The following is a 12188-nucleotide window of genomic DNA, read 5'->3' as shown; positions in this document are numbered from 1 at the left end:
ATTACTACACACTATCAATCATTCTGGAGGTAGCAACTTCTCTATAAATTCCTTTATATGATGCATCCCTCTAGTGTTGATAGAATGTCCTAATTTCTGCAACACTCTGAAGTCTCCCTGGACCCCGAGCTCCTTCAGCCGGTCGTGAGTACTTATACCCCACTCCACGGGCACCAGCTCATCACTATCTCCATGCAATTGCAGCAGTGGCGGCAGCTGACCTGAGGAACTCTTCAGTTCATCATAAACCAAAGACTTCTCATTCAGAAATGAACTAAACACAAATGCCCCTGCAATATTTCTGTCCCACCGGTATGCTGTGTGTAAAGTCAATGAACCACCCATAGAGAAGCCCCCCACGATGATTCTGTTACTGGGTATGCCAGCATCGTTTTCTTTTTGTAGCAAATCTTTGACTATAACCTCAATTCTGCTGAGTGATTCTGTTTTTTCTGGAACTTGTGGCGATATTCCGGCGCGGTCGAACCACACGTTGCTCATCTGCCCACCAGCGGGCGTGTAGGGCTGCAGCGGGGCCGTCGGGAACAGGACCTTTAAGTGAGGAAACGAGAATTTGTTCTTCAACATAATGTTAACCCATTCTTTCATGTTTTCACCGACATCGCCGGACCCGTGAAAGAATATGACGGTGCCGGTGTGCTTAGCGCCAGTGTGTTTTGTTAAGTGGACGGCGCCCAGTTTGAGAGACATCTTCCTGTGTACTTCCTTTTCAATATTATTTGAATTTGGTCTCGTAATGCACAATATTTCTTCACCATGCTATGTCAACTCAGTACAAACGATCGTAAATATTTCATTACCAGCAGCGCCGGCTGTGAATTAAACATGAAACTTTTTTGACAGTTTAGACATATGTCACATGTCGCAAACGTCAAATTTTGAGTTTGAATTTTGGCAGTTTAGACATATGTCACATGTCACAAACGTCAAGTTTTAAGTTTGAAATTTTTTCACAACCGTCTCTGTTGCGTTGTTTATTTCTGGTTTGCGATACTTTTGGACTTTTATTTGACTTTGCTGCTCTTACGGATTCTGTTTTGCCCACGATTGGACTTTCTTACGGATATCTTAATAAACGACAACTATTGCGCTTTCCCACGGACTCTGTTTTATGCTCAAGTTTTGGTGTGAACATGTCCAGGCTGAAATGCTGTGTACCTGGCTGTGATGTCGTTGTAGGAAGTGGTAAGTTAGTTTGTATACTTCATGATTGAAAAGGTTTCCAAGACAATCACATTTTAAGTTATGATAAGTTATCCAAGCAAACTTTTTTCCAGTGTTACTTATAGGTTATAGTATAGACTCCTACAAGTATTAACTGAACCTATAGGTAGCTGGAGGTCTTTCGGTTAAATTGTCCCTTCCAGTAGCTTAACGTGTCTGAGAGTATACAACAAATTTCTTCCAACCTAACAGTAGGGAAGGATTTCTTTATTAATTATTGTTTTTGTTCAAGTTCTATATTCATTTTATCATTGGCTTTAAGCTTTACTTGATAAGAACATTGAATATTTTCAGGTACTCTCCTTCACACGTTTCCAGATCCTAAGAAGAACAATAAGTTGTTTGAGATTTGGATAACGAGAATTGGTGGTGACCTCAATGAGTTAAATGTGGATTATGTTTACAAGAACAGAAGAGTTTGTCGAAAACATTTTGTGGAGACATACCTCTACCCCAAAAAATTATGTCCTATGGCAGTGCCTTCACGTATCGTACCAAGTATGTATTATTTCAGCATTATAGTGCCACAAACTTATCTGTTCCGGTGACAGTTCAAGTAAATGTCTAATACTTCTTCATTCTATAAGATTTTAAGTTTGCCCATAGTGGTAATTAGCCCTTGAGGTTTTAATAAACCCATCTAATCTATATCAATATACAATGAACTAGTAAGCAATTTAGTTCGCTCTCACCGGAACAGATAAGTTTGTGGCACATTAAATCCTAATCCTAACTAATATTATAAATGCGAAAGTAACTGTGTCTGTCTGTTACTCTTTCACGCCTAAACTACTGAACGGATTTGAATGAAATTTGGTATACATATGGTCTAGACCCTGAGAAAGAACATAGGATACTTTTTATCCCGAAATTCCCTCTGGAAAACTTTTAAGGCGAAGCGAAGCTCGCGGGAAAAGCTAGTTATCTATATTTGCTTTTGATTCTCAATTTATACTGCTGTCATCAAATGTTTTGTATAAATACTTATTATAATAATTATACCTTTTTTTCACAGGAGATGTTGAAGATGATAGAAGAAGAAGACCATTACTGATTGCTGAACCAATAAGTAATATGCCACTATTACATATGGATGTACCTAGCACATCACAAGGTAAGGTTAGGTTAGGTTATTTTTACATAAGGACATAAATTTATGCTTAGGAGGTAGCTGGTTTAGTCTCAAAGTTATATGTTACTATTTCTCATTAAATAATAAAAGGAAAATATTAAGTATGTTTGTAAAATCATAATGGAAGGCCAAGTAGTCCTTTCATGTTGGGATTTGATCCAACAACCTTGAGATAAAGATGTTATGCCCTTTGCAATATTCCACACCACATGTTAATATGTACATAATAATATGTAGGTACGGTCAGCTTCACAAGTCCCTATACACTTTTGTACCTTGCCAAATTTACTGGCACTAATGATGACTAACTTGACGGTTTATGACTTTTGGTTTTGACAAGGTACAAAAGTGTATAGCCACTTATGATGCTGACTGCACATATAATATTAATTCTCTTGTAATTTTTAGTTTTCCACACCCAAATGGTGCCAACGGGACCCTGTTACTAGGCCTCTGCTGTATGTCCTCAGCAGACTGTTTGTCTTTAACTTTAATATAGTTGGACTTTCAATAGGGATGTGATTAAGTTCACAGAAGATCTAATCATTCCAGAGCTAACTCATAATTTCATACTTCTTACGTTCTGATCGGTCGTTCTTAAAGAATGTCACGTCACTTCATACAAATGAATGTCAACCTGTTCTTGCCGGCCCCTGACCGGACCGTTAAGTGTGTGCCCACTCTTACTCAGTTACATCCCTATTTATTAGGAGGAAATAACCCACAAAACGTCATTTTACTGCATCTAATTAAAAGTCCAACTATATGTCATATAGGACAGTTGTCATTTTCTAAGAGTGTGTATGACTATGACTGTATAGAACCATGAAAAAAAAGATATCTAATATTTACCTTATAAATATGTTTTACAGGTTACAACATGGACACAACTGAAAGACCTGTAGCTGCTGGTGGAAGAATGAAGTCACAATCTCGTAAGTTTAAATATTAATTCATTATATTATACCGAACACAACTCCTAGACCCCATTATGTGCCCCCAATTAGAGCGGCTGATTGCGGGGTAGGTATATTGATTATGCAATAAATTGACAAAAAAAATATCGTTATTCCAGGTCGCCGATACAAGACTATGACTGAAAACGAAAAAGCTCTTCTTAAGTTGTCCTCAAAGCTCCAAGCAAGAGTAAGGTTGTTGCAGAAACAGAAAAATGCCACAAAACATGAAATTAAAATTGTGAAGCAAATGAAGAAACAAGATGAGTTCAAAACTGTATTCGCAGGATTAAGTGAAGGAGCACAAACATTTTTTGCAATGCAATTATCGCAAACGGGTAAGAAACTGAAAGGAAGACGTTTCACAACGAAAGAAAAAATATTCTGCCTAGCTCTTTATAAGCGCAGTCCTAAAGCGTACCGCTTTCTGAGCACTTTCTGCATATTGCCCAAACGAACAACCCTGCAGAATCTTTTGCGATCCGTACCGTTAACTACTGGAAAGAAATAGGGATGAAATCATAGGCTTTAATGATGATGGGAAAAAAAAAGAAGGAGTAATTTGTGACCATGCCTTGGTTTTTATGGTAAGAGGAATTATTAAAAAGTTTAAACAGCCAGTAAGCTACACTTTTTGTCGCAGCTCTACAAAAACAATGAGTTTAAAAGAGCAAATAAAAGAGGTCATTGGAGAAATTCAAAAAACTGGTTTGCGTGTTGTGGCCACTGTTTGTGATCAGGGAGCAACTAACAGAGCTGCCATAAACAGTCTTCTAGAAGACACAAGAACCACATGCATCAAAGAGGATAAAGAGTGGTCGGGTGGTTACTTCCAACTGGGTAACAGTAAAATATACCCAATTTACGATCCTCCACATTTATTAAAAGGGATCAGGAATAATTTACTCAATAAGGATCTCATATTTGAAATTGATGGAGAAAAAGGGGTGGCAAAATGGAGCCATATTGAAGAGCTCTATACCCGTAAACCTGGCTTCGATGGCCTACGATTGGTGCCAAAGTTGACTGCTGAGCACGTGAAACCAAAGTTTATTCCAAAAATGAGGGTGAAGCATTGTGCGCAAGTACCTATTTAGCAGAACGACATCAGTTGCATTGGGATTTTTGGCAGGTAACAATTTTTTTCATTCATACAGGGTGTAGGTAAATGACATTCTCCCGCAAAACTAAATCAATTGTTAGTTTGACCAGTACATAATATGGTAAAATTTACCGGGAGCATGTCATTTACACTTGTATTGTATATTACACTTATATTATAATATATCTCTGTGGCTTTGTTCGGCCATATAATATGAGATGATTATATGTAACTTTTCTTATATTTCAGAATGTGGAAAATTACCAGATGAATGTAAACACACTGCAAGGTTACTTCGTCTTTTTGACGACCTGTTCGATTCAGTTAATGGCAGTTATCACCAGGTAATGAATGGAAAAGTGTACAGGGCGGCAGTTACGCCAAAATCACCACACCACGCACTCTGGAGACGAAGCCTCAAAGTTTTAAAATCAATGAAGTTTTGTGACAAAGCCGGCCGTACTGTATCCGTACCTTCCGTACAGAGTTGGATTAAAACAATAGAAAGAATAGAAAAATTGTATCAGCTCTTAAAATCAATGGGCATAGACTCAATTTTACTGAGAAATGTAAACCAAGACCCATTGGAAAACTTTTTTGGAGCTATTCGGTCACATGGCCAAAGCAACACAATGCCCAATGCTTTCGCATTTGAAGCCGCCTATAAGTCTTTATTGATAAATAATTTAAGTTCTGCCCATTCTGTTGGGGCGAACTGTGAAAGCGACGGAGTGCAGTGCCTACAGTCATTAAAATATTTAATAGAAAAACAAAACAATAAAGATACCACAAGTAGTTTTGAAATCAATGCGGAGCATATTAGCATTGATGAACTGAATACAGATGAAATGACAGTAGGCACTAGTCGTACCGAGGTGGAAAGGACGGCAGCGATTGCTTATTGCAGTGGGTGGCTAGTGACCAGGGTCCAAAAATGTTGTTTTAAGAGCTGTCCAACATGTAAAAAAGATTTTGTAAGTGAAGAAAGACAAAATTTTCACAAAAACATTGAATGCAGGGAATATGAGAACAAAGGCTGGCTTTGTTACCCCACAAGAGAGGTGTTTGATTGTTTTTTACAGCTGGAAAACATTATTAACATCGTGCTGTCAGATAAATGTCACATAAAAAATATATCAAATTATATAAAAGTGATAATTGAAACCAATGTTGATTTTAATTTCATTTCTTGTGGGGAACACAAAACAATTAACATTGATTTTATAATAAATAAATCAATTAAATTTATCATTCATACCTGGTGTACCACCGTTAACCAGATTTTAACAGGCAAACTGTCCTGTTTTAACGAAAACGATAAAATTAAGAAAAGTGCTTTCGAGTATTATTTAAAAAATAAAAGACGTAAAAATTACATATTGTTTTATTTATTCATAAAAATCATTTTTTCAGTTTGTTATCTGAAATAAGACTGCATAATTAATGTCTGTTTTATGTTCAATCTGCTAGATTATATTATTTTCTCCTTCTGGTAAGGAAATCTGTCAGCAGATTGAATAAAAAACAGGCATTGATAGAACAGCTATACAATACAGGTTACCTACCTACCTATACGTATAGTATGGTATGATTAGTTCCATGTTTGATTTCTAGATGGCGCTCATCTGCGATACGGATTCTGACCTTGAGTCAACAGTCTTATTCCGATTATACTATAGTAGTCTTTGTTCTTCACAATCTTCACATATGCTTCTGACTTTCTGATTGAAGTCAGACGACATTGACATGTGCACTTGTGCAGATTCGTCTATGTATTGTCCGGTAGTGATGTGAAGACAACTGTAGATATAACGTTACTGATTCAGTTACATTATTTTCATTTAAACAAAGTGGTGTGTGCATGGCAGCGAGAGTTTGCTGGTTGCAATGGCAGTAAAGTTTATTGCTTGTTCAAGTTAAGCTGCATACAGACCGGCCCAACGAACGGCCAACGGTCGCCCAACGATGGATAATTATCATACATACAAATAATATAATACATAGTAATAAAGCGTAGATTGCAGCAACGAAGGTCAACGAAACACGTTCGTTGGGCCGGTCTGTACGCGGCTTTAACCTCACGCGTTCACATACGGAACGCACGTGCAGCCAAGGTGATCGCCCCCGCAAGGTTCAATGTGAACAGACATTTACTGCATACTCCAGCACTTAATATTAAAAGCGTTTTCTACCAGTCAACCTGCTGGAGAAAAAGGGAGCGGAATGTAAGGAAATTAAATAATACATTATTCTAAGCTTATAAATATTTGTCTGTGATCAAACCAATAAAAAGTAAAAGTGTCATCGCAACTTTTTTTTTATGTTATGGTTTAGATGGGCTCGCTGTAATTTCCAAATTTATTCAGAATTTTAATTAATGAAAAGAACACAGGTATGGTTTTAGATCTTTAAATGACAACCGATTGATTACTTTTCATGTGCCCCACTCTCAGGTCCAGCATTGCCTCGCAACAACTTGTGGGTACAATGTTCATTAGTTGCCGAGCCTTTACACTGGATTTCTGTCTACTAATTACTATTTCTAATTGCTGGAATTGGGTTCCTATTTCATTCTTGCCGGTGTAGAATTACGATACTCAAATGATTATTAGAATTGTGCAGTCTGTCTGCTTTTCAAATTAGATTTTCTCAGAGTACTATGGTAGGTAGTCTTATTGTTCTTATTTGTTAAAATCGCTTTTCAAAATAAGATAAATTCAGATAGCTACCTAATAAGACTATATTTTTATTTTCAGTGGAAATGTCTTCAGAAATCAACAAGATTTGTCCTCCTAATGATTGCATTGAAGAAAGTTTTGCTGATAATATAGGCATCAAACTTGAGGAGGGCCATGAACAGGATTTAGAAGTGCACTCGACATTCCACGTGAAATCCGAGGAGCCTGAGTATTCCTTGCAAAATGATCCATTCAATGAGAATATAATCTCGGAACCTTCAAACTCTTACATCAATGACATCGCAGCACAAAAAGACAATGTCTTAAAAACATTAGTTGAAAACATACAATTAGAGATTAAACAAGAATTTGAGGCAACACACGAAGATGAAGCGATCAGCCATGAGATCAATGACACAGTTAATGTAACAAATAAAGAAGATGAGTTAGAAATTAAAGAGGAATTTGTGCCTGAATTAGATTTAGAAGTATCTAACAAAAAGATAGACAATAAAAGTGCTCTCATTGAGAACTCTGATGATGCAAATAATGTGAATGCTGTTAAACTTGAACCATCAAATGATGGCAATTCTTTTGTGTCATATGATTTTCCCCAGTTTGACTCAGCTAGTGTAGACAGTAGTGATGGCAGTTTTCTTGGACACTTGGACAACTCATTGCTTGAAGAGATCAAAAGTGAAAATGTGGATTTTGAACAAGTGAGTATTCATAATAATATAAGATAGAAATAAAGGTGCAAACACTGAGATTGGAGTGTAAGAGTAGAACCCCTGAACAAATGGATACTGGAAAATTAATGAACTAATTCTATTTTTACTGTGTTCACTCCTTAAAATTGTCAGATAATCTTGAAAACTTTTAAGTTAAATCATTTGCATTATGCAATCATGGCACATAAGCCTGCAAGCAAATATAAAATAACACACATTCTGTACAAAGAATGAAGCACATGGCAGCTCATTACCATAATAGTCTACCTAGTGAAGGTCGTATTATAATTAACATTAGTTTAGCTGTAACTGAAGCATGAATCAAATTGTCTTATACAACTTCATTTTAAATATTTTCTATAACTTTATTATTGTTTCTCCACAGCTTCACCAAGACAAGGAGTATGAAAACTGCAATATTAAGACTGAAACAGATTTAACTGTAACTGAAACTCACTTGATATCCAACAAATTGATTAACACTACATCAACAATCACGCATCCACAGCATGGCATCATCGAGTCACAAACCACACGCACTCTAGTCATGGAAATCCTCCCAATGACCATGTATGATGGTAAAATAAGTGGTGGAAACCCAGAGGAAATACTGCCAACCACCAATGAACCATCATGTGCGGAAGACAGCTTTCAATTGAACTCTATAACAGGAGATGCCCCTCCGCTCACAGAGTATGGCCTGCTCAACTCCGCCAGCACTGCTAAACTCAAGGAAGAGAAGGTAGTGTACTGTCCCAAGTGTCCTAAAGTGTGCAAAAACATTGTAGCCCTCCGCAGACACTTGAAAATTCACGACAGCATAGACCGATACAAGGCGGGGCGCGAGCGCGGCAGGGCCAACCGCAGAGAGAAAAAAAATAAACCAACATGGGCCTGGGTGGATGAGACACAGGACACTCAGGACAGCGACGAAGATAAGGCCACTTATACATGTACTTGCGGCAACAAGTTTACCCGCCACAGCCGCATGAAGACCTGCTTTAACTCACACGATGAGGGCGAGGGCACCGTCACCTACCCCTGCACCACCTGCGCACAGAAATTCAAGACCAAAGACAGGCTAGACGCACATAGAAAGAGCGTGCATAGAAAAAGAAAGTTCCCGTGCAAATTCTGCCCCACAGACTACGACACGCGCAAGGAACTGTTCAAACATCTGCGGAAACATCAGAAGGTGCAACTTATGGAGTTCAAGATCATGTCCGAAATTGTGGAATCGAAACAGAAACTCAAGTGCATCATGTGCAACAAAAGTTTTGATGAACTTTCAGAACTGAAAAGCCACGTGATGGGCTATCATAAAGCCCCTTTCAAATGCACTCATTGTAAGGAGAGCTTTTCCAAAATAGACGATCTGGCGACACATTGCAAGACTGCTCATCCAGACGTGAAAGGGCAGTCTGTGTTGGACGCCCTCGAGGCTTTCTCCAAATTGGCGCAGGCGTGGAAGTGTGAAGAGTGTAATCTACAGTTCAATAAAGCTGAAGACCTCGGGCTGCATCAAGTAGAGAACCACAGAACCGAGGTGAAGGTGAAAACGGAAATAGAGCAATTCCAGTGTGTAGATTGCAGAAGAGTTTTCTGCAGCAACAAAAGTTTGAACTCTCACAGAAGAGTCCACCACAATGTAGAGTCTACTGAAGACGCGCCGGTAGAGCCTGAAGGCCCACTTTGCGTGCACTGTCGTAAAATATGTAAAGATGAAAACGCGTTGACATCGCACATGAGGTTTCACTCGTCCGAGCGAAAGTACCCGTGTAAATTCTGCGATTTTAGATTTGCAACTGTCGAAAAGAGGAAGACTCATGCAGAGATCCACACGGGCAGTATGCGGTATGTGTGCTTCATCTGTGAATACAGATGCAGTTCGGAAAACAGACTGAAGAATCATAAGGCGTCAGCGAAGCATTTAAGTATGAAAGATTACCTTTTAACGGGAAAGCCCTTAGAGAATTTAACTGCAAAAGAAGAGAAGATATCAGATGCGTTGAGAGCGAATGAGAGGGATGTTAAAAAGAGAAGGATGTCGGAAGAAGAGCCTAGTCATTCAAGTTCTGGTCAAACGACTTGCGATGTGTGTGGGGAAAAATTCTCGAGTGAAAAGAAGATGTTGGACCATAAACAAACACATCCGTTTATAGAGTTTCCGAACGAAGATCAGCCGTCTAGGATATTTTTTAAATAATACTTGCCTTTTTGTTTTAATTTCTTTGTTGCATTTTTTACAACCGTGTGAAAGTGTCACTTGGTGTTTGTTACCTTGCTGGCAAGGTTTCATCGAACGTTTTATTGTTGGAAAGTACCTACCTAATAGGGTACCTTTACCAATTACTTTTAATTTTATACTTTGTTAAGAAAACTACGGAAGTGTAACCACTTCTGTAATTACTCTTATTTTTAAACATTTTCATGAAACTAAATTCAGTATTGATTGTTAAATCTACCAACCTGCCTCTGTCTACATTTTTAGAAGTTGATTTACTAGATGATTATAATAATTATGTGAATAAGATCGGTACTTACGGTAGTGACTCCGGTTGTTATAAATATATGCGTAAAATATTCAAGGGAAGTAAATGTACAACGTAAAGTCAAGTGCAATTTATATTTTTACTAGAGGCTGCCATGACCCATTTTTACTGTCCACTTTTTGAGTGGTGATATTTTTTGTTCAGTAGGTACTCATGAATGAACATCCTATTCCATCTTACTAATGTAAAATATTATTTACGTATTAATCCAAATAAAAAAATACGGTATTCTCTCAGTGTACAAATAAATACTACTACTGAATTATATAAATAAATGTAATAATTATAATATTGAATTATATAAAACTAAACTTAAACAATTACCATTAATATTAATAATGCATGAATTGTGTTACTTTAAACATACTTAAATACTAATTTGAATGTTACATTATAGGAGGCTTATAATAAATAAATAAAAATTCTCTCAGTGTACAGTAAATATGGGATATAGGTCGCGCGTTGTTACTTTTAAGTCAGTGTAGTGCCTCTGAGTAAATCAATATATTATTATAAGTAAACTTTACATCTGTTTTTGTTCCACCCACATGTAGGTATAACGAACGTAATCTTTTGAATCGAAAGAATTATCTATTTGAACACTTTATTGTACCTACACAACAACATAGTATTGAAACAATAGTGCACCAATACAATAGTTTATTCTGCAGGTAATTTCTAAGGGCCGATTTTTCAATGCCAGGATAAAAGGTCAAATAACTATCTAACGAATAATTTTATTTCGCTGTTTATCGGCCTGGTAGTTGCTAAACCATTTTTCAATTGTGATTTATTCCATAGATAACTATCTTACCGATTTTTCTATTTGAACTCAGGAGAGATGAAACAAGTATATGCAGACACTATAGTGCTAAAGCAGGACAGAATACTATTTCAATTGTCAGTGTCAACTATCACTGTCAAGCAAAGAGCAATCAAGCCACAAGCCTCACTGACTGTTTGGTTTGGTTGTTTTGATTTTGGTATTTAAATTTGTTATTTTTGTATCACAATGGTTTCACAAAAAAGAGAGCGTTTAGCGAATTTTAATAATGCTGAAGTTACTGTGTAGTGAGTTTGGTAGATAAATTCAAACATGTCATAGAAAATAAAAAGACCGATGCTGCAACAAATAAAGATAAGGAGACTGCATGGAAGAAAATTGAGTTTTCTTTTAACTCCAGTGGTATAACCACAAGTGTCCGCTCATGGAAAACCCTTAAGTTAAAGTACGAGGGCATCAAAAAAAAAATGAAGAAGAAGTCTTCCCTGCAAAGGCAGGAGATGTACAAAACTGGAGGTGGGCCCTCAAATGCACCTCCATTTATCGATGTAGAAGAAAAAGTGTTAGGCATTTGTTCCAACATTACCATTCAACATATCCTTAATTTAGAATTAACAAATAAAAACTGAAAGAAATAATTATAACACCTATATATGTTTTATTATCAAGTACTGGATGGTTTCTCTCTTTTCTCCTCAGCCTATAGCAGTCCAATACTGGACATTGAAGATCATCCCGCCGTAGGTTACCTACCTATTAATGATTGAAAATAAATCAACATAATGTTTCTAGTCTGGTGCCTTTCGGCGATGAAATTCTTTTGCATCCCACATGCTGTAATGATCAGGCCTCGTTTTCACGACTCTGACTTTCCTTTCTACTGGATTAATATACTCGTTAATTACTGCCTCTTCTTCGATCGCCAAATCATCAATATCATCGAAAATAAACATTGAAAATGATGATTATTCTCACTTTCTTAATAACAATAATAACCTCAAATGTCAA

General features: G+C 37.1%; 2 protein-coding genes and 1 long non-coding RNA gene across 4 annotated transcripts; 2 read left to right on the top strand and 1 right to left on the bottom strand.

Moving 5' to 3' along the window:
• Positions 1-5: 5 nt before the first annotated feature.
• Positions 6-6175, bottom strand: LOC105382646 (lysophospholipase-like protein 1). Of its 2 annotated transcripts, none has more exons than XM_048630909.1 (2): positions 6132-6175; positions 6-776 (listed from the first exon to the last, which is right to left on the bottom strand). In XM_048630909.1, the coding sequence occupies exon 2, from the start codon at positions 709-711 to the stop codon at positions 19-21; it is 693 nt and encodes a 230-aa protein (XP_048486866.1). In that variant the 5' UTR covers positions 712-776; positions 6132-6175; the 3' UTR covers positions 6-18. The 2 variants fall into 2 exon arrangements, with proteins under 2 accessions (XP_048486866.1, XP_048486867.1); XM_048630910.1 differs by having other exon boundaries at positions 6-768; positions 6124-6145.
• LOC125490723 lies at positions 2088-3829 on the top strand. The gene is made up of 3 exons (XR_007267866.1): positions 2088-2359; positions 3250-3312; positions 3453-3829. It is a non-coding gene; the product is annotated as an uncharacterized LOC125490723 (long non-coding RNA).
• A 521-nt stretch (positions 6176-6696) lies between the features above and the next one.
• On the top strand, positions 6697-10070 carry LOC105382645 (zinc finger protein 91). The gene is made up of 3 exons (XM_011552565.3): positions 6697-6827; positions 7192-7832; positions 8230-10070. Exons 2-3 carry the CDS (start codon positions 7197-7199, stop codon positions 10048-10050), a joined length of 2457 nt encoding a protein of 818 aa, XP_011550867.3. The 5' UTR covers positions 6697-6827; positions 7192-7196; the 3' UTR covers positions 10051-10070.
• Positions 10071-12188: the final 2118 nt, after the last annotated feature.

Source organism: Plutella xylostella, chromosome 27, assembly GCF_932276165.1.
Source record: "Plutella xylostella chromosome 27, ilPluXylo3.1, whole genome shotgun sequence".
NCBI classification, from domain to species: Eukaryota; Metazoa; Arthropoda; class Insecta; order Lepidoptera; family Plutellidae; genus Plutella; species Plutella xylostella.
Note: the sequence above shows the minus strand (reverse complement) of the source record. Positions and strands in the feature narration are given on the sequence as shown.